This window comes from Heptranchias perlo, chromosome 8, assembly GCF_035084215.1.
Source record: "Heptranchias perlo isolate sHepPer1 chromosome 8, sHepPer1.hap1, whole genome shotgun sequence".
Classification (NCBI taxonomy): Eukaryota; Metazoa; Chordata; class Chondrichthyes; order Hexanchiformes; family Hexanchidae; genus Heptranchias; species Heptranchias perlo.
In genome coordinates this window covers 88,470,886-88,498,816 of record NC_090332.1, presented here as the reverse complement: position 1 = coordinate 88,498,816, position 27,931 = coordinate 88,470,886, and the positions used below count along the sequence as shown (strand labels likewise).

At 40.4% G+C, this 27,931-nt stretch overlaps 1 protein-coding gene across 1 annotated transcript; it reads left to right on the top strand.

The window, feature by feature from the left end:
* Positions 1 to 578: 578 nt before the first annotated feature.
* etaa1a (ETAA1 activator of ATR kinase a) lies at positions 579 to 16,108 on the top strand. The gene is made up of 6 exons (XM_067989492.1): positions 579 to 822; positions 5,960 to 6,097; positions 6,891 to 6,967; positions 8,979 to 9,079; positions 11,151 to 13,495; positions 14,662 to 16,108. The coding sequence occupies exons 1-6, from the start codon at positions 654 to 656 to the stop codon at positions 14,787 to 14,789; spliced, it is 2,958 nt and encodes a 985-aa protein (XP_067845593.1). The 5' UTR covers positions 579 to 653; the 3' UTR covers positions 14,790 to 16,108.
* Positions 16,109 to 27,931: the final 11,823 nt, after the last annotated feature.

Here is a 27,931-nt window from a genome sequence, read left to right as displayed (position 1 = left end):
ACTCTATATAACTCTATATAATCCTATATAATCCTATATAACTCTATATAACCCTATATAACCCTATATAACTCTATATAACCCTATATAACCCTATATAACTCTATATAACCCTATATAATCCTATATAATCCTATATAATTCTATATAACTCTATATAACCCTATATAACCCTATATAACTCTATATAACCCTATATAATCCTATATAATCCTATATAACCCTATATAACTCTATATAACCCTATATAACTCTATATAATTCTATATAACCCTATATAACCCTATATAATTCTATATAATTCTATATAACCCTATATAACCCTATATAACTCTATATAATTGTATATAACTCTATATAACTCTATATAACTCTATATAATTCTTTCTATCTGTAATTCACTGTCTTCTTGTTATTTTAGTGAATTTTTCCCAAAGTTCTTTCCAATTTGATTGACACCGTAACTAGGGGCGTGGTTAAGAGCCAGCAACCGCGCAGCCAATCACAGTTCGCTGCGGCGTCGGTCTCAGCCAATCGGTAACGGAGAGCCGTTAAAGGGGCGGGTGGAGGCTGTCGGAGGGTTTTTATTTTGTCTGGAGTTTTTTTGGAGGAAGATGGCGGAGTCGGGCCCGAGTGAAGCGGCCGAGTGAAGGATGAAGGAGGAGGCCGGCAGCGGGAGGAGGAGGAGGCGGCGGCCGGACCCGCCTGTCACACCCGAGCATTCGAGCGACGGGAGCCCCGGCCGGAGACAGACTCCTCGGCCCAGGCCCAACAGGCTGAGCCGAGGCCCGAGGCCTGCAGCAAGGCCCGGGGTAACTGAAGGTGAAAACACGTTGTCCCGAGAGCTGAGACCCAGAGACCCAGAGACCAGAGACTAGTCTCCAGATACAGACCCCAGACCTGGAGACCCAGGACCCAAACCCTAGGACCTGAGGCTTCAGGACCCAGACCCTGGACTCCAGGACCCTAGACCCAGACCCCAGACCTTAGACTAGTCTCTAGACACAGACCCAGAGACCCCAGGACCCGAGACTAGTCTCCAGATACAGACCCAGAGACCCCAGGACCCGAGACTAGTCTCCAGATACAGACCCAGAGACCCCAGGACCCGAGACTAGTCTCCAGATACAGACCCAGAGACCCCAGGACCCGAGACTAGTCTCCAGATACAGACCCGGAGACCCCAGGACCCGAGACTAGTCTCCAGATACAGACCCGGAGACCCCAGGACCCGAGACTAGTCTCCAGATACAGACCCGGAGACCCCAGGACCCGAGACTAGTCTCCAGATACAGACCCAGAGACCCCAGGACCTGAGACTAGTCTCCAGATACAGACCCGGAGACCCCAGGACCCGAGACTAGTCTCCAGATACAGACCCAGAGACCCCAGGACCCGAGACTAGTCTCCAGATACAGACCCGGAGACCCCAGGACCTGAGACTAGTCTCCAGAGACCCCAGACCAGTCTCCAGATACAGACCCAGAGACCCCAGGACCCGAGACTCCAGGACCCCAGACCAGTCTCCAGATACAGAGCCGGAGACTCCAGGACCCAAACCCCAGAGACCCAGACCCTAGACTAGTCTCCAGATCCAGACTCGAGACCCCAGACCCAGAGACCTCCAGACTCGAGACCTCAGACCTCCAGACTCGAGACCCAGGACACACATTGCACTTGCCACTCAGGTTGCTGGTGTATTTTTGTGCAAAGACAAACAAATGAAGGGGGGGTTGTGACAACCCTGCACTGCTGGGCTCTAAAGGAGCGAGGTCAGCAAAAACCTCCAGCACTTCATAGAATGATACAGCACACAACGAGGCCATTCAGCCCGTCGCACCTGTGCTGGCTCTTTGCAAGTGCTATACAATTGGTCCCACTCCTGCTCTTTCCTTATAGCCCTGCAAATTTTTCCTCTTCAAATATTGATCCAATTCTCTTTTGAAAGTTATTATTGAATCTGCTTCCACCGCCCTTTCAGGCAGAGCATTCCAGATCATAGCAACTCTTATGTCGCCTCTGGTTCTTTTGCCAATTACCTTAAATCTGTGTCCTCTGGTTACTGACCCTTTTGCCACTGGAAACATTTTCTCCTTATTTACTTGATCAAAACCCTTCATAACTTTGAACACCTTTATCAAATCTCTTAACCTTCCCTGCTCTAGGTACAACAGTCTAGTCTCTCTACATAACTGAAATCCTTCATCCCTGGCACTATTCTGGTAAATCTCTTCTCCACCCTGTCTAAGGCCTTAACATCCTTCCTAAAATGTGATGCCCAGAATCGGACACAATACTCCAGCTGGACCTGACCAGTGGTTTAGTATAAACTCCTTGGCTGGGTCCACTGTTCCTGCAGAGTTTACATTGGGTTGGGAGGTCTGCTTGTAGTATTATTCAAAGGCAGACTAAGATGGGTGGTGAATGTGCAGCAAGCTCCAGCAAGTATTTGTATATGTTGTACATATTATTATAATAAATCGAGTTTGAATGCACAGTTTTGGATTGGGTGCGACTAGTTCCCTTTTTGGTTTTGCCATTTTGCATTTTGGTTATAGTTAGGGATTCCTTAAGAAGTTCAGGAGCATCTGTCAATCTTCCTGAACTAGTTTCCCTCCACTACCAAGGGAATCATTACAACAAATTGCATTTCTATAGCATCCATCATGTACAGAAAGTTTTTGAAAGTGCTCAGGCCAAAATAGTGCATGACAAAAAGGAGGGGGAAGTGCAGAGATTTAGGGAGGTGCCAAAGGCACTGTCAAAGGGAAGGGTTTTGAGCTTTCAAAAAAAAAAACAGGGGGGGGAAGGTGGAGGAGGGAACTGGGCATGGAGCATCAGTGGGCAGAAGCATAGCGATTGATCGAGCCAGTGGTGGAGCAGGTGGATAAGGAGAAATTCTGTGTTCTAGGGGCAAAAAGTGCGTGCTAGGACACCAGACTGGAGGAGATCACTTAAGGCAGGATGGGATGAACCCGTGGGAGAATTTGAAGTCGACCTGCTAGGGATGGCGATTGCGGGGGGGGATCGTCATGCAGATGAGGATGCGGGCAGTGGCATTTTGAATGAGTTGGAGTTTGTGGAGGATTGAGGTGGGGAGGCTGGTGAGCAGAGTGCCGAAAGTTAAGCCTCGAGTTGGTGAAGACATGGACTCTGGTTTTAGTGGAGGGGGAGGTTGTAGTGATGGACTGGGGGTAAGCAGTGTTGTGGAGGTGGAAGGACCAGATGTGGGGGAGATTTTACACTTCCTGACTCAGACCGTATGTTAAAAGTTATATACTTCAGCCTGGCCATTGTATTCAGTTTGAAAATGTTCACTGTACTTGGTAAAGAAAGGGAGAGAGCTTTACACCTCACAAACTCCTTCCTAATGCCTGCCAGTAGTTTAACCATGTTAACATCTGCTAAGTAACATAGGCCCAGAATGATGACTATGCCTAAGCAGATAATCACATTGGAAGACAAAGTAGGTCATATCTACAGCTGCACTATGCAAGTGGCTGCGACGTGAAGCCTTAGAGGTATCCTCCGTTAATCTTGTACCTGAACTACCCTCATTAGGTGAGGGAGGGAGGACTATAGGTTCCGTAACAGAAGTAATTGGCATATAAGCATACCTTGTATTCTTTAATCCGTGCCCATATGCCTTGGGTGTGAGAATCGGCCCTGATTGTCAGGGCTTCGGTTCATCCCAGTTAGTAGCACTTTTGCCTCTGAGTCATCGACCTGAAACATTAACTCTGTTTCTCTCTCCACAGATGCTGCCTGACCTGCTGAATATTTCCAGCATTTTCTGTTTTTATTTCAGATTTCCAGCATCCGCAGTAATTTGCTTTTGATTTAGAAGCTTGTATGTTAATTGAAATGACTCACTGCCCATGGCAAATAAATCTTTCAATAGAACATTTTCTCTCCATCATTTGTTTTCTTGAATTAAAAGGAAACATTGTATTTGTACCACCCATGATTCTTTAAGTTTTAAGAACGCATTCTTTTCCCTTCATGTCTCATCTTGTCGATATGCTGCCTTGGCTAAGTTGGCAGCACTCTTGCCTCAGTCAGAAGGTGGATTTGAGTACACGACCTAGGGTGTCACTGCAGTGAGATTTATTATAACGACTTAAAAATGGAAATTATGGGTTGCCATAACTTTTTTTCAATCTGAAGTCCTCTCTCTTGGTTCACCCTCAATGCTTTCTCTATTCCTTCCTGAACAGAGCAGAAGTGTCTACCAAAAATAAAATGCAACCAAATGGCTGCTATTTACTTGTTACTTGTTCTCCCCCCGTTTGTCACCCACACTTTTAAGCTAGACCTTCTTGTCTGAAGCATTATACCTCACAATGAACGAGCCCCTTTTCAAAATATAATGCTTTGCCTTTGTGTACAGAGCAAACATTTTCTCAAGCTTCAGCTGTCCTAACTGTAGGATTCTAATATACCATGCCACTTCCAATTCAGTGCTGTTGTAATTTTTAAAAAAACTCTTGATCCAAGCAATAAACAATCAAAAGAAAACCTGTGTGTGAAATGTCCTTGCATTTTAAACCTCCAGCACCCTGAAAATATTCCATCTATTGCAAAATTTGTTCCTCAAGATGTTTTTCTACTTTTGTTTGAACTGGACAGATTTGCAAATCTGCAGTTTATAGACATAACAAACTAGTTATGTCTTATTCAGAATTTGTGTTCCTTAAACGCACAACGGGGGTAACTTTCAACTTTTGTGGGGGGGGTGGAAATCCGGCACTATTGAATCAGCCGCTCGTTGTACACTCGGCTTGATTTTCATCAGAAAGAAAATCAGGCGGGGTGTATACTGGGGTGACCAATCTGATGCCCTCGCCGAAGTTGAAAGTTACTTTCAACAATGATTCTTCCAAGTGGTGTAGCTCAGCCTGGAATTGCCGATTTTCCGATGTTGAATCAAAGACTATAGTCTACTCCTGATAATTGGAAGTCATTTTCACACTCAAAATTGTTTTGAATTATCAATTTAAACAACATATTGGAAAGTAGTAATTTAATGTTGAAAATTAATTGAATTCAGATAATTTGATTTGAATGACTTTGAAATGGGATTGCATGTGTAAAGTATAATTCAGCAATTCTGTGTGAACATAAGACGTTTTAAGAATATTTTCTCCAGCAAATTTTCAGTGCAAACCTTGACTGTGGTTGTTGGCAGGCTATTTGAGCAAGGGTCAGGGTTGGGCTTTACAGCTGAGCCTGGTCCTGTCCTCCGCTAACATCCACACGTGCACTTCAAGCAGGAGTCTATTGGATGGTAATTAGGAATGGGATCGCTAGCCACTTTTTCTCCTAATTCGGAGTTTTAGCACCTCTACTGCTATGGCTGAGATCAATGAATGCAACACGTAGAAGGGAGATTGAATCTGGGACCTTTTGGATTTTGCTACTCTTGCTGAGCCATCATGGGAGCCCATGAAGGTGGTTTTTAAGAGTTAATGACTGAAAAACTAAGGAAAATTATTCAGCGAGGTTTATTTGAATGTTCCTCATTAGTGAAACATTGGAAACCAATAGGTTATATTGTGAGTGGATAACAGTTTCCTTACAATGGGAGTATCGCATTCAGGATTGTGGTAAGTAAATTGGAACACTGGATTATTCTGACTAAGTTGGGTTTCACGGCTGAAGTGCTAGAATTTCTAATTGTGTTTCCCCTGTTAGGAATTAACAATGCACACCAAATCCACTGCATTAAGAAGGAGTTACAAAGAGTGATGTGATAGTAACGGACACTTATTTATTTCAGATGCCACTTTGTTATACTGTGGTTGTAGTTCATTGCCCTGTTTCCCTTGTAGTTGTTCATATTTGTATCTTGTACAGATGCTGCATTATCTGAATTGGGAAGATAACATGTTCTAAAATGCTCATTTATAGTTGTACTCAAATCTCTGCACCATATTTAAACTGTATTTTTATCTTCCAGAAATATTGTCACATAAGACTCCAAAGAGGATATTAAGAAAGCAGCAGCTAATTGCTAATCATGATTCCCCTGTCAATGATTCAGAGTTACAGCAGGATATTTATTGGGATCAGCACTCTCCAACCACATTTAGATTAGGTAAAGTAGCATATGTTATCAAGTATATGATCTAGGACTTGTTGAGAAATCCTATGTACATGTTTCAGCTTTTTGGTTCTTTTTTATCAGTGTCTTGCATTTTTTTTCTCGGCTTTGATATGTTTCTCGTTGCCTTGCCTCTCTCCTTTTATCTGGCTCCAGTTTCAGCAGATATAGTCTTGAATCAGTCGATGCACACACATATGTTCATAGTGCCTGTCATGTCTTTAAAGCTGTTTTGCTAAACAATGACTGTTTTACATAAATTTTAAGCATTGCTCTTTTACTTTAATCATTAATATTGAATTGGTCAGTTCTATAATCTTGTGTACATTTTAAAGGCAGTGCATAAGTTATATGAAGCTATTTCATGTTATACAGATTGATAGGCTTTATTGGCAAAAATAAATTATGCCTATGTGGGATTCTGTTTCCAGTTAAAAAGCCAAGTAAAGTTGTTACAATGTTCACTGAAAAACCAGGGCCCTGATTTATTTTAAATGGACTAACACCTCTGCTAAAATATTTGAGAGCAATTTCAGGTGTTCGCCTGCTAGTATCTCACAGCATAATCTCAAGGCCATCAAGTTTAAAATTAAGTGTAGAATTGCTTTATTATTTCTAGTATATTGCAAAGCAGAAAAACCATCATCAGTTTGTTTGAGAAAAGTCACTGAGGTTTTCCTTAAAAAAAATTTGAGCCATTTTTTTTATATTGGAAGTAAATAATGGAATTTGAAGGAAATGAAAGTCTAATAAAAGTTAATTTAGCCTCTCACCTATTCTTATGCAGACAATGGAAAGAAGAAGCCTGTAGCCTGTCAACACGCAGTAAAAATATCCGACATTGTAAAGCGCATTGCTCCTCAGGTAACAAACTATTTTGTAAACCAGCTATTTCCTCTATTAGCTCCGAGTGTACCACTGATTGTGCTTTAGAATGAGCTCAAAATTAATACTTCAAAGTTTACAAATGTAAAAAAAGAAAATGCCAATTCCTTCAATTGAAATGGAAAGATGTTGATTGATTTATGTCCAAGGGTTGCTGATGGTGTTTAATGACACTGTTTACTCTGTGTGTGGCTAAAGTGATGAAATGAGTATGCACTGAAGGGAATGTTGTTGATTTGCTGTTATTAACAAGCTTGTTCATTACTTTGCTACATCATTGACAACGTTTGCAATATTCAAAAACATAAATTTAATTGCATTTTTTGAATGCTATAATTTCACTCTTGAATACGAAGTCTATCCTTAATTAAATTTGATAATTTGGGAAGAAGTTGTGCTGCAGAGAAAAGGGACGCAGATTGCTTTTAAAAAATCTTTTCTGTTATTGTGTGTTCCGCAGTGTGGGTAAAATAACAGCTAGCGGAATGATTTCATTTACTTTGGATTTCTTCTTGTACTGTGCACCATCTCTGACCGAGAAGACTATTCCCCAGGCCACTGCCAATATTGTTCTATAGCTGGCTGTGAGATGTTATGTGAGAGCAACCCAGGCAATCAACCACTTCATCTTCCAACCTCGCCCCGTGCGAGGAGATGTCTATCCTTAACTAAGACTCCCTGCTGATAGCCCATCTCGGAACACAAAGTCTCCCTTCAACAAGTCACTGGCATGCAGCCAAATCTAACTGCTCTGTTGTGAAATATGTTGTAACAACTCAGCTATTTTTTAATGCTTAAAGCTTCAGTAATTAATTTGCCAGTACCTTTTGTTAATGGAATTATTTTGCCATCAGTATGTCTGAGCACTGGCAGTGCCTGCCTGGCACTCAATGATCTGACTGTGGTAACGGGGAAACCTGTTCTTATATCCTGATCTGTACAGGAATGTCACAATGATAATTCCAGATTCTAGTGCAAGTTATGTGTATTTAAACCACAAATAGCAATCTGGAATACAGCCTTGTCTAATGTTTATTGACCCACTCGCCCAGCCTAGGGATACTGGCCAATTATAATGCGAACAAGCTTACAACACCAATTATAATGCCCCACAGCTGTTCTACCTGATATGCAGTAATTCAACACAGGTTGTGAATCTTTGGAATTCTCTACCTCAGGGGGCTGTGGATGCTCAGTCATTGAGTATATCCGAGACAGATCGATAGGTTTTTGGACTCAGGGCTTCAAGGGATATGGGGATCGGGCCGGAAAGTGGAGTTGAGGCTGACGATCAGCCATGATCTTATTGAATGGCGGAGCAGGCTCGAGGGGCCGTACAGCCTGCTCCTGCTATTTCTTATGCTCTTATGTTAGAGTTATTTATGTTGAGAGCATTCTAATCTGTACGGCCAGGACCTCACCATATGGTGCAATTACTCACTTAGTCGTGGGGAGACTGCCATCGTTAGAGTCCCGGGGTTGACGATATTGTTAAAGGGTCATGGAATGCATTTTGTTGTGTTGCGAACTGACGGGCTGAGAACCATTAAGTAAGGTCAAAGCCAATTCTACCTGAGCCATGGCTACCCCATGGGCTAATAGTAACAGTTGCCTTAGATTTGATCTGAAAGGCTGTCTTTTGGAGTCATCCTAAGTTTTCACTAAAGCATTCTTGAAGCAAGCCTTAAAATCATAAATCAACCTGTTTATGCCAATGCTGTGCCATGACCCTCGAATGTGCGTGTGTGGAAGATGAACAAATGAGAAGGAAAGTTTGATTACCTATTTCAGTAATGGTTTTTCACTTTGAATGTAGGTAATTACAATTTTCCATCGGCAATAGAGATTCCTCTTAAATGGAATTCTTCTGATCTAGTTTCAGTACTTTATTTTCTTAAACATATTTAAACATAGAAACATAGAACGTAGATATATCTATAGAGGTTCACTGTTGAAAGTTAATAGTCCAATTTTTTTTTGGAATAAGTAGCGATCGTCCGAAGTCCCTCTGAACATTTGGCTAGGTGAGGATGCAATCCAGTGTAGCCCTACGGTTTCTTTTCGAGAGAGGGTCAAAGCAAATAATGCAAGGTATGTGCCACTAACAGCCTGTGTTCTAACATTCAAAGAAAGACTGCCTTTAGAATTTACTTGAAAATGCAAGTTTTGCTAGGCTGTCATTGTATACCATTGCCATAAGTATCAATTAAAGAAATATATAAACTCTCCATCAATAGGTTTATATATACATAAGTTGCACTATTAAGGACACAGTAAATTTTGTGACATTAAGATGCTTGACTAAGGTTGAATTTTTCTGCATTTTATATCGTGTTTCACCAGTGATACTCCTATAAAAAGATAGTTTACAATGAAATTACTCATTTCTGATGCCATGGCGGCTCAAACTGACAAACCAGTTTAATATATTCACAGCAAAGAGTTTACTTTTTTCATTTGTTTAGTATCCTTGTGATATAAACAGAATTTGTTGCTAAGAAATGTGAAATACACTGTTAAAATAGCTTACATAGCTCACTTGTACTTGAGAACTGTTGATTGAAAATCTGTACTAAAATCTTTTTAGATTATTTGGAGCAATTTGTGGGTTTGGTTTTCCCACACCTGAATCTGTGTGGTGCTCAAAATTGATAACTGTTATAAATTAATGTCAACCATTTCAGAGTCCTTGAGTAATTTCCTGAAATAGCCCATTCACAAAGCTGAACTAAAAATTCTTCGTGTCAGATAAATCACTGTGTGAACTTTAGGATTTTTGTTTGCTGGGGCAGGCTGACCTTTATTTACTTAAATTTCCAGGGGACACTCAGTTAGTATATAACGACATATTTGGGTCACTGATCAAGTTTAAAGGAACCTTGTAGTGTCCTGAGAGATACTTCAAGTTTGAAAACAAGGCTCTAATCTTGTTTACTTACTTTATGAGCCGCAATATTTGGATGCTTTTGGTTCACTGAGTGTTATCAAATTTAACTCTGCTTCGAACAATTTAATATTGTCTAAAAGTCATGGGCCATTTTGGGAGGTCAGTTATTTTGTAGCATTATGCTATTGGTCAGTTTTTTTTATGGTATGGCATTGAAAAAAATGATTTAGTAAAACCAGATATAATTTGGAAATAGTCCAATTTTGTTGCTTTTTCTAAAAAAAAATAATATTTTTATTCTGAAGCTTCAGACCTGCAGATTTCAGTGTCTTGCACATCTATATATTATCATTGACCTGAGATGAGGTCATAAGGTAACTTTCCCCAATGAATTGGGTACTTTACACTTCCCTGCTACTTCTGCTCTGTGTGTGCATCTTGCTGCTCTCTGTACATGTGTTTTATGTACGTTTCCCCATTTCCTGGTTGCATTAATTTTTCCCATTTGTATGCAACTCTGATGCTGGTAAATTTCATTTGTATACAAAATGAATGAAGACTATTAATGTAGCTTTTATTCAACAAAATTAAAATTTGTCTTTTTTTATTATCAATTCAGCACAGTATGTTTTTCTGAGGGTGAAGCAGTGGCCCATTAATTGCTCTGTCCCCATCTATTGATTCTTTGAAAGTACCACTTTGTGCCATTAATGTTTGGCAGAAAGCTACAGACATTTTATCTCCACACTAAAGACACTGTATTAAATGGAGGGAGTGGAGTTTGTTTACATACATGGAAGCTTTCGTTGACGAGTCCAGGTTTCACACAAACTATTTGATCTCTCTAAAATTAGTCACAGTCAGGATTGCTGTACACTACCTCATGTGTGCTGGCCTATGAAAAAGATCGCTGAACATTATAAATCTGCATATACAAGAGTTTCATTGAAATCTAACTTTAGGACAATTTGGCCTATTAACTTAATAGGGAATGTACATTAAAAATGTCAGTATTAAAGCAAGACTTAACAAAACAATTTCAAGATATTATAATATCGTCAATCTAGACTTTGTTGCATGCTTTCTCACGTAACTGCATTGTGATATTTTAATTTTTATTAATTACTGATGAAGTTTTGAGATTGTGGGTTAAAATGTCCTTAAAATAGGAAACAAAATGAATGTCTGTACAAAGAAATTCTTCAAAAAAAAAAGCTGTGCTTTTAAAAAGTAGTGTGTGAGAATGTGTCAAGTTTTTTTTAAAATTAATTTTAGATTTCAAAGGAATACAGAGGAAGAACTGATGAAGCTAGCAAAAGAATTTGACCGAAACATGGTGGAACAAGATGTTAGTTATGGTCAGGAAGCATGCGACGTTAACCGTACTCTTGATTATGAAGGTTCGGAACGAACACTATATACAGAGCTGAACCATGACACTTCATCATTGGAACAGGTATCTGTGAGCGGAATTACTGAGTCAGTTAAACATAGTACAGGCAGTACCCTTCCTATAATAGAACTACACAGTCAGAATAGCAGTCAGAAGTCACTGGATCTGGAAGCTGAAGCAGCTGTTAATGCTTTGTTCGATGGACCCACCCAACATGCCAGTCGGCCACTGAGTCAGGGCTTCTCGGGAGATGACACTTCAAGTCCAAAATTAGAAAGGTGTCATACTGCCAGAGCAGTCACAACCTCTGCACAAGACGACATTGATCGTGGCAAAGGCACTAATATAACAAGGGTAAAAGAACTAATGGTTTCTTCTTCGACTTCTAAACAAAATAGCAACCCTCAAGCCTCAACACCATTTGAATTAGATCCGGGTAAAGGTCCTCTCTTTAGCCTTGCAGCAAGCTCTGAGCAAGGCAAAGGGTTTGTTTGTGAAAACTTTACTACAGATTGTGAATTAGACCAGCAAAAGGAAACTAATGTTCAAAACAAAGGCAGACTAACAAAAGTTTGTGAATTTGAAACGGCCCCAGAGGACGATGGGTTTGATGACTGGGCAAATGATGACTGGATGGAAGAGGACTCTTTTGTGATGCAAATTACACAAAACCCAGAACTTATTGCCACTCCCAAGGAATCTACACACTTCCCAAAACAGTCAAGTCATACCTTGGATGATGCTAACCAAAAAGCTGCAAAGGAGTTTAATGATGCATGCAAGTCAAATGCTAATTCTGGCATAGCACCATCTGTATCATTTATGCAGCATATTCAAAGTCCTGTTGGCAAACCCAAAGGCACAGAAATGGTAGCCAAAACCTTACAATTCGGAAAAGGATCTGAACGAGCAAAGCCAAGGGCTACTTTTATGCTACAAAGCAAAGCTAGCAGTAAGGTGACTGAGCAGGAATCGCTCAGAAAAAGTCAACAAAGTAAAGTCTTTAAAAGTGTGGTCAACACATTAATAAAAGAACACAGGAATTCTGAAGAACTTCCAAAACCTCAACACAGTTCCCATCTGTTTAATGTACCTCTAAGGGAATCAACTTCCTTGTCTTGTACAAAACCTTTTAACCAACAGAGGTTGTATAGTGGCAGCGTACAGAAGAATACAAAGGATTCGCAAAAGCTTGTTTCCACTGACTGTTCAGTACTTACAAAATTGAACTCTATTGATCAACTGGGATCTGAAAACCCCTCTGGTGCTGGTTCACCAAGACGGGTAGATGTATTGATGCAAAGTGCTTTACCTCAGTTTGTGGTCGATGATTGGAACGATGCAAAGTTCTATGATGAAATTCAGAATATGTTTTCTGAATCAGACAGTTTGTGGGAAACAGGCGATGACGACGATGATTTGAACAGGATATGTGATGATGTAGAAAAGCTGATTCAAAGCCAGAGCTCTGAGGTGACTATAACCAAGGAAACTATAGGACTAAACATAGCAAATCGTAATCAGAGTTTAACAAACAATGCAGTTTTGACTTCAAATATGCAAAAAAATCAGATTACCGAAAGACTGCTTGGACAGCAAAAGCATTTAAATCAAACTCAATCTTCTGTTGTGCCAGAAGGCAAGATATGCTCTAAAGGACAGTTAGCAGCAAAACAAAATGCTGTACCTTCCACGAGGCCTCCTTTAAGGCCTACAGGTTTGGCATGCACAGTGTGTACTACAGCTACACTCCCTACACAAAGCCGTCATTTGAATTCTGCAAGCAATTTCCAGAGTAAAACTTTGTTAAATACCACCAGCATGTGTGCATTGAGTTTTAACAGATCTAATTCTATGCCTGGCTCTGGAAATGGTGTTGGCATTTCAAATTTGCATCGGGCTTCATTTACTGCAAACTTTGGCCGTGGCCAGAAACTGTGTACGTCCACTGTAACCATGAGTCATACAGCCTCAAAATCACAAGGTACTACTGCCAATACCAGGACTCCAAGGTTCTCTTTCACTAAACTTATAGATTCTTCTGTGATTGGTGTTCAAGGGAACATCAGTAGTCATGTGACACAAAGTGGGAAGACCTTTAGTAACAGTGATCATGTAAAAAGCCCTATGGAAAAAAATGATCAGTCAAACAAATTTCCTACAGCTACACTATATCCAACACCACCTCTAAAGAGACATTTTTCTGACTCTACTTTACAGGCCAGAGGTGAGGCATATTTTAATTTTTAACATTTAATGTTGAATTTAGTAAATTGTGATCCATTACCCTTTTAGACATTTTTGTGTAAACTAATCATACCCTGTTTTCAGGCAGCACTGTACTCCCAAATAAACGTTTCAACAGGGATAATTTTCTGACTTTGCGTTAACAGTTGGGAGCCTTACGAACGGGTTATGATCAGAGATTTGGGTGTACATCTGAATTTCTGATATGAGCTCCCAGCCAATGAGGCTCTCTGTCATCAGCACAAAGTCAGGAAAATTATCCCCTGTCATTTAATGAGTTGCTTTGATCATGTAGTCAGCATTTAAAAAAATTTCCCCCATTAATTAGTTCCCAATATAAGTTGCAGTTCCGGAAAAGCATCACTTTTTTGGGGGTTGAAGGAAAAAGAACTCCTATTATTGCTCACTAAGTTGCACATATGCGGTGTTGATATTGTGACTGCAATAATAGGAGTTCTTTTTCCTTCAACCCCCAAAAAAGTGATGCTTTTCCGGAACTGCCATTTTTAATGTAAACTGGAAAGGCGATGGATAAAACCTGCTTGATGAATAAGGGAGCATAATAACTCAGAGTTACTTTTGAGGGAAAGAAGTGTAAAAGGCCAGTGTCAGAGGACTGGAGGGGCGTGCAAGGCTAGAGTAGATTTCAGAGAGGTTGGGGAGAGGCCATGGAGGGATTTGAAGGCAAGGTTTCAATTAAATTTGATAGACTGGAGGACAGGGAGCCAGTGCAAGTCAGCAGGGATGGGGCTCTGGGCGAGTTGGATTCAGTGTGGTGCGGGAAACAGGTGGCTGCTGGGAGTTTGCGGAGGATGAGGACATCGGAGTAATCAAGTATAGAGGTGGCCAAAGCAAAGATCAGCACTTCAGGGTGGGGGAAGGCAATGTTATGCAGGCGGAAATAGTTTTTAGTTAATTATATGGAATGAACATTCATTTTGACAATTGAGTAATTTAATTGATTGTTTTCAGATGAGTTTTATGGTAAAATAATCATACCTGGGGATCTGTGACAGCTGAACATTTTTCAAAGTTCTGATTAGCTAAAACGGAAACTTTATGAAGTGTATGAAATCGGTTTAAATTATACATCTAACCTATTAATTGTCTTGAAGATGTTGCTTTATGTGCTTTTCGTTTGTGCAGTTGTTGAGTCAGTGGAGAAACCAGTGGCAAAATGCTCACTGCACGAGATTGAACAGAAGAAGCGAGCGGCACTAGCTCGAAGGAGGATGAAAATGCAAGCTGGCTACACTAATCCGTCGTCTACATGATTTCACCGATCCAAAGGATGACTGTTTTATTATAAGAATTTGATGAAGAAAGTAGCACTTGGCTGAAGGAGTGCACATTTTCTTTCCAGCGATATAGCCAGATAATCTGGCTCTGCGTTTTGTTCTCTCTAAGAAATGTAGCTGGACAAGTAAATGGAGACTTGCGTTAACCAGTAGAATGTAAACGTATTTACATTATAATTAAGTTATTAAAAAGTATTTTGCAGTATTTATCCCACCATTGTGTTTCTAATATCATGACTTAAAAGTCTTTGCTTTTTTTTTCCCTCCTTTTCTGACTTTTCCACCCACCTTGCCTCCTCTTGAAGGCACTGAATCTTTGCTACATGCCCTCTGACTATTTGACCGTGGGAAGTATCGCATCTGAGCCCAATCTTGTCGAAGCCCACGTGTGCAATTCCAGCGGCAGGGGTGATGGGTCACTAGTGACCAGGCGAAGGTACCCTGGATTATTTTTCCCTTCTAACTTGAGGACATGGAGGTTAATTGCGGTGTGCCTACTGCCACCTATTTGAGATAAGCTCGCTTAACATTGACTGGGGATTGAGCCTGGGACCTTTCTGGCCTGTATTGCTGAGCCTTAACCCGATGAGTCATCACAGGATCCTATCTGAAAACTTTCAGTCATTTTGCTCATAGTGTTGATGAAAACCTGAGCTGAATTCCTTTAGAGTCACTTTCATCATCTGTCAATCTTCTCTGATTTAACTGCACAATCATGAGCTGCCCCAGACATTATTTAAATAGTTTAAGATTTTTTTTTGCAAATAAGAGGACTTCATGTGGGTTCATTATCACTCAGCAAGGGATTCCATTGTAAAGAAAGTTTGCTAATGCTTGTATGTTGGTTTTAATTTCTTATTACTGTTAAGTTTGTCTTGCAAACTGTTTTTGTTAGTGTTTTAAAGTGTCCTGGGTTAAAGTTCCTCTGGCAGTGCTCTGCTGAAGATACTCACCTAAAATTTCTTTGTACACGATTTGAACTTTGTCATTAACCCATTAACTACTGACCCCAAAAAAGTACATGGAGGAATTTTATGTTGTGTTTATGAATTTTAGGTTAACCACTGTGTCACTGAAGGAAATTTAAACTCCCTTTCTGTTTTTCTTCTTTAATTTACACCTGAACATAGTGAAAGTTTGGCTCTAAAATGCAGTCTAGGACAAATGTTTAAATTGTGTTTATGCTGCCACCTGAATGAAGCTCGTGACATTTTTATTCTGAGTTCATTGTTACGCAACTGATTGTACAACAGTGTACCGTAACATTCGCGAGTAAAAGATTTTTACTGCATAAACATTTTCTATTATCTTTTTATAACCTACCTCAAAACACGGACAGCAAATATTCTTGATCCTGGCCCAGTTAATGCTTGACAGTACAGTTGCTAATTTAATAACTGTCCTCTGGTGACATACTAGTAATACTTTTTCAGTTATTAATCATCTACACCTTTTTAGTAAAATTGCTACTCTAGTTTTAATATTTTTTAGTTTGTTTGCACTACATTGCTAATGTTAGAAGCCTAGATCTTAAAGTGCTGTCAGGGAACAATTGCACTGGTCCTAATCTGTACCCTTCTTATTTGTAGTATGTTTCTGCTGGCCTATGTACATAATACTTTGGCAACTGTACATATGTAAGTGTTTATATATACCTGGTGCTTTTTAACCAGTGTCTAGACATCTAATAAAAAAAAAATTTAAGGAGTCATTTGGTATTATAAAATGGCAAACTAATGTACCTTGAATTTTGCTCATATGCAGTTCCATTTACTATTCCTAAGGGAATAATCTAGTTAAGTTTCCATATTTGGTTGAGTGCATGATAAAATTGCAGCAATATACCATATTGCAAAACGGTGGTGAAGATTTTACTGTGCTACACTTTCACCCACTGTTGCTGTCCAGAAGCAGGCTTTGATTTTAAGCAAATGAAGGTTCTGTAGAACTGGTTCTAAATTGACTCCATTGCAAAGTATTTCCCAGATTTTACAATGTGTGAATTCAGCAATCAAAAAAACCTGCTTCTTATGTGTAGGGACGAGCGAGTCGTGGATTTGTCTAATCTTAACCATGGGTCTCACCTCCTGCTCTCTTGACCCTATTCCCACTAAACTGCTGCCAGCCAACTTCTCTCCCTGGCCCCCATGCTAGCTGACATTGTAAACGGTTCATGTTCCTCAGGTACTGTCACCCTCCCTTTCAAATCAGCTGTTATCACTCCCTCTTCAAAAAAAAACACCTTTTGACCCCTCTGTCCTTGCAAAGCATCGTCCCATCTCCAACCTTCCTTTCCTTTTAAGCCCTTGAACGAATTATTACTTCCCACATCTGTGCCTATCTTTCCCGTAACTCCATGTTTGAACCTCTCCAATCAGGTTTCTGCCCCTGCCACAGCATTGAAAGGGCCCTTATCAAAGTCACAAATTATATCTCTGTGACTGTGATCTAATCCTGCTCATCCTCCTCAACCTCTGCAGCCTTTGATGTGGTTGACCACACCATCCTCCTCCAACGCCTCTCCTCCGTTGTCCGGTTGAGTGGGACTGCCTTCGTCTCATTCAACTCTTACTTATCCAGTCGTAGCCAGAGAAACTTCTCTTGTCACCCCTGTGCCGTTACCTCTGGAGTCCCTCAAGGATCTAACTTTGGTCCCCTCCTATTTCTCACCTGCATGTTTCCCCTTGGCCCAGGTTCTATATGTACACTGACAACACCCAGCTCGACCTCCCCACCACCTCTCTCGACCCCACTACTGCCTTTGTGTTGATATCCAGTCCTGGATGCATCATAGTTTCCTCCAATTAAACATTGGGAAGACCGAAGCCATCGGCTTTGGCTCCAGCCACACTCATACCCTCGCCATCGATTCCATCCCTCTCCCTGGCCATTGTCTCAGGCTGAACCAGACTGTTCGCAACCTCGGTGTCCAATTTGACCCTGAGCTGAGCTTCTGACCCCATATCTGCTCCATCACAATGACGGCCTCCTTCCACCCGCGTAACGTCACCCGCCTCTGCCCCTGCCTCAGCTCATCTGTTGCTGAAACCCTCATCCATGTTCTTGCTACTTCCAGACTTGACTATTCCAATGCTCTCCTGGCCGGCCTCCCATCTTCCACCCTCCATAAACGTGAGCTCGTCCAAAACTCTGTTGCCCGTATTCTAACCCATACCAAGTCCCAATAACCCATCATCCCTGTTGTCACAAACCTACATTGGCTCCCGATCCAACAATGCCTCAATTTAAAATGATCATTCTAGTGTTCAAATCCCTCCATGGCCTCGCCCCACCCTATCTCTGTAACCTCCTACAACCCTCCGAGATCTCTTAAGTTTCTGCACCTCTGGCCTCTTGTGCATTCGCCACTCAATTCGTTCCAACATTGGTGGCCTTGCCTTTCAGACGTCTAGGGCATAAGCTCTTGAATTTCCTCCCTAAACCTAACCACCTCTCCTCCTTTAAGACGCTCCTTAAAACCTACCTTTTTGGCTAAGTTTTTGGTCGCCACCCTGTCTCGTTCTTTGGCTCGGTTTCAATTTTTGTCTGATTACACTCCTGTGAAGGGCCTTGGGATGTTTTATTACGTTAGAGGTCTTGTATAAATGCAAGTTGTGTGAGATTAGAGAGGATTGTTCCAGCATTCATGAGGTGGGCAATGACTTGTCTTGGTGCATTTCCAGTTAGCTGTTTGCATGCAGACTATTGAACTGGGCAGAAGTTGTCAATTTGGAGACAGTTTATTTAAAGCTCAGCCCTATTTAGCTTTGACATCCTATGGATATTTGTCACCCTGGTGCAATCATAAGAGATACATATTTATTTCTTTTGTTCTTAATGGAGCTTCAAATTCGTTGTAAAGTTTATCTTGGGCAGATGTGCCCCAATTCAACATGAAACCATCAGAAAGGGAGGCAGCAGGCTTCAAGAGGGCAGCCAGGAGAATATACAGCAAAATCTACATTAAGTCATTGCTAAAGGACGTTATCAGGCCAGGTTCTACTGTGAACTTTAGCATAGCAGAAGTGACTTATTCATCTTCTGAGGAGGAATGGTTATGTTTTGTAAACTATGGTAAATCTGATGGCCTGTGTTGCAGCTTTCTTATTTACTGTGGAAAAAGTTTGTAGCCTAAGCCATGGTCTGACAGAATGTCTATTCTCCTGCTTTCCAATATCTAGGAGATCATAAAGGGGTTTGTGATGTATGCAGTAAGTTGGAGACAGTGACCAGGGTTTCTGTTTGATCCCTAGCACGTTACTTTACTAGATATTGTGTGGTGAAAGTCACCCTTCAGCTCACAGGCTTGTTTATAGGCATGGCCTTTGGCATTGAGTATAAGGAAAACGTGCGTTAAGATCCAAAGCATAAGCTTTATGGACTGAACGGTCTACATGCCATAATTTCCAGCTACTTCTTTCCCTCCCAATCTGGGTCTTCTCCAAGTTTTATCTCAAATCCATCAGGAGTCAATTTTCCCACCACTACCTGTATTTATAACATTTAAAATTAAATAAGGTGTTTCAAAAAGTCACCTATGCCATATTATGATTCAGATTTTGAGATTTGAACAGAACAGATTCACACTTGCTTGGTTCCTGAACCAAATTGATGAATGCTGTTCCTATATCCATGGATAGTGTAGAGGGAGTATGGATAAGCCACTGCTTCATTAACCAAGGCCTGTGACGAGCCTCAGACACCACGTTTTGATCCAGATGGACTATCGTGACATTACTTACCAAAAATCCTCCCTCTTGTATTGAAACAAGATAATAGCTGTTTGAAAATTAACAAATGTTTTTTCTGTGATTCTACGTTTAATTCCTGTTGCCGTGCGTAAGAAAAATATAAATGTATTACTTTCCTCTTCGAAGCCAAAGCAGCATTAAAAGGATCCAAATATTAGTCCAGCACTGAAATAAAAGAGCCACAGGCTCGGGTTTGTTACGTTATGATTAATTACCGTGTATCGTTAAATGAAGACATTTCATTGGCTTCACTTTCCTCTCTTGAAACTAGGATTTCCCTGTTGGCTGGCTATCAAGTGAAAAGTATTTAAATCCTTTTAGCTTGGTTTCAATGTACAAGACTAACTGTACAAGTTAATGACCGGTCATGTTACTGAGATGTGGGTCTTCTGCAATCTGAAGGTCCTGTTTTCCATGCTTGTAAAGTCCTGCAGCGCTCTTTACAATCACTTTAGTGCATATTAATGCTTTTGCAATGCACCATGTTCTTCATTACTCAGATTTGTGAGTTTGTGAACCTCAAGCTTCCCTCTTGAGTTCTGTGAAACTGTTCTTGCTCAATTTCTGTTCTGTCGATGTTTTAAAAATATTTAACTTCAACTCATCAATTTATAATATTTCTTTACGCCTATATGATTAAAGGAATCAAAAAACACTGAAGAGAGTATTTTCAATTAGAACATCTTGAGTTGCCTTCCATTTTGTTCATTTTTGTGACTATTTCCTGGACCAGCACAGTTACAGATCCACTTGGCCACTAATTGCTGCAAATGCATAATATTTTTTTGCACATCTCAGTGCTCTTTTTCTAGTTTGTGTGCTTTTATTTTGCATGTCAGCTGCTTTGTGGTGCAAGTAGAATGAACAATAATATGGGGCAAAGTCTCATAAAGTTGCTGAGATGCCTTTTATACCCCCTCAAGCCATGTAAATTCATGTGGAAAGCCCCTGAAGTTTTGAAAATGGAGCCCTGACTCGTGGGATGGGTAATCAGTCAGTTATGTGCTACAACATGCAACAATTCAACCATTCGCATCGGGACTAAAGTCACGACTTGGAAGACAAAAATAGTCAGCTGGAATCCAGATTATCAGATTTGTGGGAAAGAGAAACATTCTGTACTTTTTATAAACTTTGTAAAAGACTTGCCTTGGATGAAATCATTTTCAGGTGGTTGTAGCTTAAAACTATTCAAACAAGTTTTTGAGCAAAGAACTGTGCTGTTGCATTTGCTCCATGCCAGAGATTTCTGTAAATGAAGCACCTGCAGGCGATTTTGTTTCCAGATGGTCAAAATTCTTGAAGAATCAATCTGTAAAATTTGTTTAAGAAACGTTTATGTGCTGACCCACTGACTTCGAGGCTCAGCTCAGCTGGAGTTTGAAAAATGAACTAAAATTTGCAAGTGTGTTTTGAGTGACAACCAAGAGTGGAATGAAAGTGATCCAATACAGAAATATGATCAACTCATTGCAACCGCATTGAAAGGGAATTTTATTAACTCCCTTCTGCTAGAGATGTGCAGGGGTAGATCAGCTTCTGTTCAACATGCTGTGGTAATGTTAAGAAGGCTGTTTCTGTTTAGAATTAGGTTTTTAGATACCCAAGCATTAATGCAAACTACTTTGTCATACTTTTAGGTTGGATTTGGGCCAGTTCCTGTATTATGTGGCATGGACTTTGAAATTCCGCTGATCCTAATGGACATCCTTACGCTTTCCTATCCAGCTGGATAAAAAACATATTTTCTCCTTGGTCCCGAAACATGGAAAGTTGCCATTTAAATTTGAATTTGGTTTTAGCAATGATGACTTGCTTTTAATAATCAGTCTGTCCTTGCCAGATCTCTAATAATCATAGAAAGAATCATAGAAGGGTTACAGCACGGAAGGAGGCTATTCAGCCAGTCAAGTCCATGCCAGCTCTATGTAAGAGCAATCCAGCTAGTCCCACTCCCCTGCCTTATCCCTGTAGCTCTGCAAATTTTTTCCTTTCAAGTACATACGAGCAATGTTCTGTGTGGTTGTGTTAGTTTATAATGATTAATGGGGTTCTCTTGTATTGGTTAGATTACTGGTGTTTGTAATCAGTTGTTTCAGAATAAGAAAAAAAAGTTACAGCTCATTCACCTGTAATTTGATACCCGTCAAATGGTAATTGGTTACTAATTGACTCTTAACTTCCTATAAAAACCTTGCCCTTCGTCTAATTTGTTTACTTCTCTTCCACCAGCTCCCCACTGTGTTCAACATGTCATGAGATTTCACTATTTCTTTTTAGGTGTAGTTTTGTATTTTTTTTAATTGTTGATTTCTTTAATTGTAATTGTATGATTGTTATAAATGTATTTTTTTATGATTTGATAACAAAAAATATTTTAAAATGCAAAAAAAAAATCCACTTGGGACTTGATCTGATCTATCACTACCAAGGAAGGTGGAGATTCTACAAGAGACTATGAAAATGCCAAAAATGATTCAGGATCCATGTTATTTATTCTGCTAAGCAATAGGATAAAATCAGGACTGGTTGCAAATGAAAGTATGTTGGGAAAGGAGCCCATTGGCAATGTGATTCATTACTTGCTGGGTTTTGCCTTCATTCTGTCGAAGCCACCAAACAACAGAAACCAGGTGTGGACTTCTTCGCAAACTCAAATCAGAAATATGTGGGATTCTGGGAACTAACGAACTAGGAAATATTGTTTAAAAAAAAGTTAAGCCATTAGTTTCGTAATGTTTTATTATAATTTACAGTGTAATTATTATTTAACACTAGTTCTGCTCTGCTGAGTTCAAGAGAGCCTAGCGGGGCATAGCAAAACATAGTGTATATGTACTGATATAGTAATCATTTGGTTGTACTGATTAAATTTGGACATGCTGAAATTGATTAGAACAGAATTCCACTGTACACCATGCACCATCCATGGAAACCTTAAACTGTTTCATACCACATAGAGTTCCATCCTCAAATTTATAATTTTTAATGACATTGTAGCATATTGCAGGGATTTGATCATTTATTCTATTAATTTAACTGTGATCGTTTTCTTTTCTTCAAGTGATTTCCTACCAAATCACGTTTATTGGTACCAGACATGTGATCTGGTAATTGTGTAAATAGTTTCCATATTGTCGTTCTTTTGAGATTGTAATTACCTAGCTCAGCTGACTTTGCCTACTTTCCTATTACTTGTTTAGATTGTGTGACTAAAATCTCCGCTCCCACTGTTACAATAGATTGTTGGCCATCTCAACTTCACAAACAACTCATTTTAATAATGATTTTACATCGAGTTACATCAAAACTACAGCACAGGAACAGGTCCATGCCAGCGTTTATGCTCCACACAAGCCTCCTTTCTCCCTACTTCATCTAACCCTATCAGGATATCCTTCTATTCCTTTCTTCTTCATGTGCTTATCTAACTTCCCTTTAAATGCATCTATGCTAGTCGCCTCAAAATTTGCACACTTTTGTTTCTGTCTAAAGACATGAAGTCTCATAACCAATTTCTTGGGACTATTGACAATGGTTAGTGGTAACACAGAAATCCTGTCCACAGTAACAGAACACACAGCTCCAGTGATGCGGAGAAGATTTACTAGAATGGTACCAGGGATGTGGGACTTCAGTAATCTGGAGAAGCTGGGGTTATTCTCCCTAGAGTAGAGAAGGTTAAGGGGAGATTTAATAGAGATGTTCAAAATCACAAAGGGTTTTGATGGAGTAAATGAGGAGAAACTGTTTCCAGTGGCAGAAGGGCCGGTAACCAGAGGACACAGATTTAAGGTAATTGGCAAAAGAACCATGGAGGGAGATGAGAATTTTTTTTAAGCAGCGAGTTATCATGCTTAGGAATGTATTGCTTGAAAGGGCTGTGGAAGCAGATGCAATAATAACTTTCAAAAGGGAATTGGATAAATATTTGAAGGGGGGAAAAATTGCAGTGCTATGGGGAAAGGGCAGGGGGAGTGGACTAATTGGATAGCCCTTTCAATGAGCCGGCAGAGGCCCGATGGGCTGAATGTTCTCTTTCCGTGTTGTATCTATAGGAAAATCAGTAAGATATATATGTTAGTTTTTTTAAAAAGATGGTTGCGAGCATGTCTGAGCATGTAACACGTTCTCCGGATATGGGTGACTGCCTTTACTTGCAGGGGTTACACGAGGCAGTAGATGGCAAGCAGTAAAACACAAAGCAGTGAGCCAATCAATTTTTTTCCTTATTGTCATAAATCCTAATTGAATAATTTATGACTATCAACAGAACCCTGAGATTAATCTGCTGCCTCACACATGTCAAGTTATTTATTGCAACATTCTTTTAAAATTGTATCAGTTTTTATTTTATGACCATTACGTTGTGCTTAGTGTAAAGCTGGAATGGTATAGCTGAAAGAGTAATAAAAGTTATAATGACAGATCACACTGCCTTCTATTTTGGCAGTGCTTTACTGGCTACTTCTCGGTGTACACTGTAACCTCATAACAGATTCCAAACCATCTGTTGCTCTCTGTGTAACTCACTGCTACATATCTATTATTCTCTATGAAAAAGAGTTCATTACTGTTATGAATTCAGGTGTGTGTTTGAGTTCAGCGGTGTCGGTCTCTGCGTTAAACAGTCTGGTTGCTTGTTTCTTTTTTTTGTTACTCTCCTGTATCTCCGAGTGCAGTAGCAAGACATGGGAGTGTAACAATGAAACTATCTTTTGATCTCAACCGGATTACTTGTGTCTTAAGCATGTGTAGTCCTTCACTCTCTCTAAAGGCAGACCGAGTTAACACTAGGCAAGGTATCATTTGGTTTGGTTTGTAAGCGGCTTTGTTCCATGATAGACAAAACACACAGAATAGGTGAGGTTGAGGCGACTAGGATAGATGCATTTAAAGGGGGAAGCTAGATAAATGCATGAGGTAGAAAGGAATAGAAGGATATGTTGATAGGCTGAGATGAAGTAAATAAAGTGGGAGGAGACTCTTGTGGAGCATAAACACTGGTGTAGTTGGGCCGAATGGCTTGTTTCTTGTGCTGTTATTTCTACGTAGAACACCAAGTATGGTGAAATTCACTTGGTACAATCAGTACAATTTCTGGTTGTCTACCGTCACAAATAAATTAAAGTAAACGTATACACGAGGCTACTCGGGCTGCAGAGATCATTTCTCCATTGCAGCCCTTCTACTCCTTTACAGACAGATTCTGATGTTTGCGCAGCCCCGATTTCCTTCACTCCACCATTGGCGGCCGTGCCTTCAGCTGCCTAGGCCCTAAGCTCTGGAATTCCCTCCCTAAACCTCTCCGCCTCTCTACCTCTCCTCTTTTAAGACACTCCTTAAAACCTACCTCTTTGACCGAGCTTTCGGTCACCTGTCCTAATGTCTCCTTCTTTGGCTCGCTGTCAATTATTTTTTGTCTGATAATCGCTCCAGTGAAGCACCCTGGGATTTTTTTTTACTACGTTAAAGCTGCTATATAAACGTAAGTTGGTTTGTTGATTCTTAATAGGCCTCTTTTTAAAGATCAGCAGATTTCCACCCCGTCCCTTGTAAGGCCCTTCAAAATCAGCCGCCCTGTCAGATTTCCTATTGATAAATTGGTGAGCTGCCCATAAGGAATATGTTGTGCGTTGGCAGCTTGCCGAATTAATATAAATGAGTCTGACCATGAAAAAGGTTCATGCCCTGTGCTGACTCTTTCAGGCTGGCACAATGGCTATCCTGAGCCAGCCTGATTTACACTGGAATCGAAAATCGTTCCATTGTATCGATTTAGGTCGGGACATGATTTGTGAGAGTGCAGCTGAGTTTTTTTTAAATGCTTTAAGTACTGTAATTGAAATAAAGAAGCTAACCATAGAATCGTGGAATGATACAGCACAGAAGGAGGCCATTCGGCCCATCATCCCTCTTTGAAACAATAATCCAATTGGTCCCTCTCCCCTGCCCTTTCCCCATAGCCCAGCAAACTTCTCCCCTTCCAGTTTTTATCCAGTTCCCCTTCGAAAGTTAAAGTTGAATCTGTTTCCACCACCCTTTCATGCAATGCATTCCAGATCGTGACAGCTCGCTGCGCAAAAAGATTTCTCCTCATCATGCCCTCTAGTTCTTTTTCCAATTACCTAGAAAAAAAAAGTGATTGGCGATGCCAAAGATCAAACCCAGGGCCTCACACATGCTAAGAATGCTCTTTATCACTGAGCTACATCTCTACTAATACCAAACTAAAATTGGACAAAATGCTTTGTTTTCGTCACAGTAGGTTTCTGTGCCACCAAGGGGAGGCACCAAAGGGAAGAAGAAAGAGATGTTGGGCGACTCATCTCGGACCATCTCCCTCACACTTCTGAGCATCTCCCAGCACTCAACTCCAGAACGGCAATGGCAGGGGAACAAGTCACCCACCCACTTCAAAGAAGGGTTTCGATAGAGTGAATAAGGAGAAATAGTTTCCAGTGGCAGGAGGGTCAGTAACCAAAAAAGACATAGATTTAAGGTAATTGGCAAAAGAACCAGAGGCGACATGAGGAAAAAAAAATTTTACGCAGTGAGTTGTTATGATCTGGAATGCGCTGACTGGTGGAAGCCAATTCAATAGTAACTCCCAAAAGGGAATTGGATAAATACTTGAAGGGGATACATTTGCAGGACTATGGGGAAAGAGTTGGGGGAGTGGGACTAATTGGATAGCTTTTTCAAAGAGCCAGCACAGGCATGATGGGCCGAATGGCCTCCTTCTGTGCTGTATCATTCTATGATTCTATGAATGTTGTAGGGTATAGCAAGGGAATCTACTAAAGTTTTTTTTTAAACTATAAGAAGACAGGAATTTCCTCAGGAGTTCTCCTGATGAGCGTAAGATTGGCAGAAGCCCCGGATACACCACATAAACAGGGATTCCGTCCATCTTCCGACTAAGTTACGGCAGCCAATCCGGGCAACCCGAGGAATAAACCTGTAAGGCTGCAGCAACACTAACATATCTGCAGCATATATTCTTAGTAAATCATAAGAAACTGTTCCCATCGGCCGAAGGGTCAAGAGCCAGAGGGTACAGATTTAAGGTGATCGGCAAAAGAGCCAAAGGTGACTTGAGGACAAACTTTTTTACGCAGCAATTTGTTCTGATCTGGAATGCACTGCTTGAAAGGGCGGTGGAGGCAGATTCAAGCGTGGCTTTCAAAAAGGAATTGGATAAATATTTGAAGGGAAAAAATTTGCAGGGCTACGGGGTAGTGTGGGGGAACGGGACTAACTGGGTTGCTCTTACAAAGAGCCGGCATTGGCTCGATGGGCTGAATGGCCTCCTTCTGTGCAGTAACGATTCTGTGATTCTACTATCATTAACAGCAGGTCTCCTTTAAGTCTGGCTTTGCACAGGATATCAGTACTAATAAAACCGATGCGTCAAGTCCTTCCAACTGTGTCCTCTTATTTTTGAAAGTGAGCTGGATGCAGTGAATATAAATAAATGGCCTAATGTCCTGCTCTTTTTCTATTAAGACCCTTCTCAAAGTCAAGTCAAGATGGGTGATAAAAGATTTCGTGAAATTTACTGTTTATGGGGCTTCTCTCCAACAAACTGCAAATTATTTTTAGGTGAATGTGCAGAAGCAAAGTCACAAGGAGCACAATCTCCTCCAGTCAATGCCATTCACACAATGCGCTCTGATTCTTAAAAAAAAAACCTCCTAAAACATTTTTAAAAAGCCTTGAAACTTTCATTATCAATGCCGTTAGCCACGAGCCACATGTGGGACTAATTAGGAATCCAGGTGTGGCTAATTGCATTTTTGATTTAGTAAATTAACAATGAGTAATGTGATCTCAATGCTCATACTCACACGGCCTGTGCGTATGTACTTTAACCTTCTGGTGCATTTGTTTGGAAAATGGTGAGATGAAAAGCAGAGTGAGTGTTTATTGATCATTGTGAGTGTTTTACTTCCTTGGTTACTAAATGACGATAGATGTTTGTTATGTACATATACATGTGTGAAGTACATTTATCTGTATTGTGTGAGTGTGTTAAGGCGATTTCTACCAAAATTAGTGCATGTGTTTGAAACGCTGTCGCCATAGCCAGCAATTTCTATCAGACAACGCTGTACCAATGTCAGTCAAAATGCCCTGCATGTTATATCATTTGCCTACGTAACAACAGTCACTGCACTGAGGTGCGTTGAGATGTTTTGAAGTAATAAGGTACTATGGGGTGAATGTTACGATTTAGCATTCTCAGTACAGAATGTGACCAGAGTGTTATCGGAATTTGGATGTGGAAATCAGTGCCTCTGATTTAGAGCCATTGGGTGATTTTCTATCCATTCATCTCAACAACAACAACTACTTGCATTTATA

Coding starts and splice junctions, on each gene's coding strand:
- etaa1a (XM_067989492.1), top strand. CDS start 654: ATGAAGGAGGAGGCCGGCAGCGGGAGGAGGAGGAGGCGGCGGCCGGAC. Junction 6,098..6,890: donor TCCAACCACATTTAGATTAG/GTAAAGTAGCAT, acceptor ATTCTTATGCAG/ACAATGGAAAGAAGAAGCCT. Junction 13,496..14,661: donor CTCTACTTTACAGGCCAGAG/GTGAGGCATATT, acceptor TCGTTTGTGCAG/TTGTTGAGTCAGTGGAGAAA.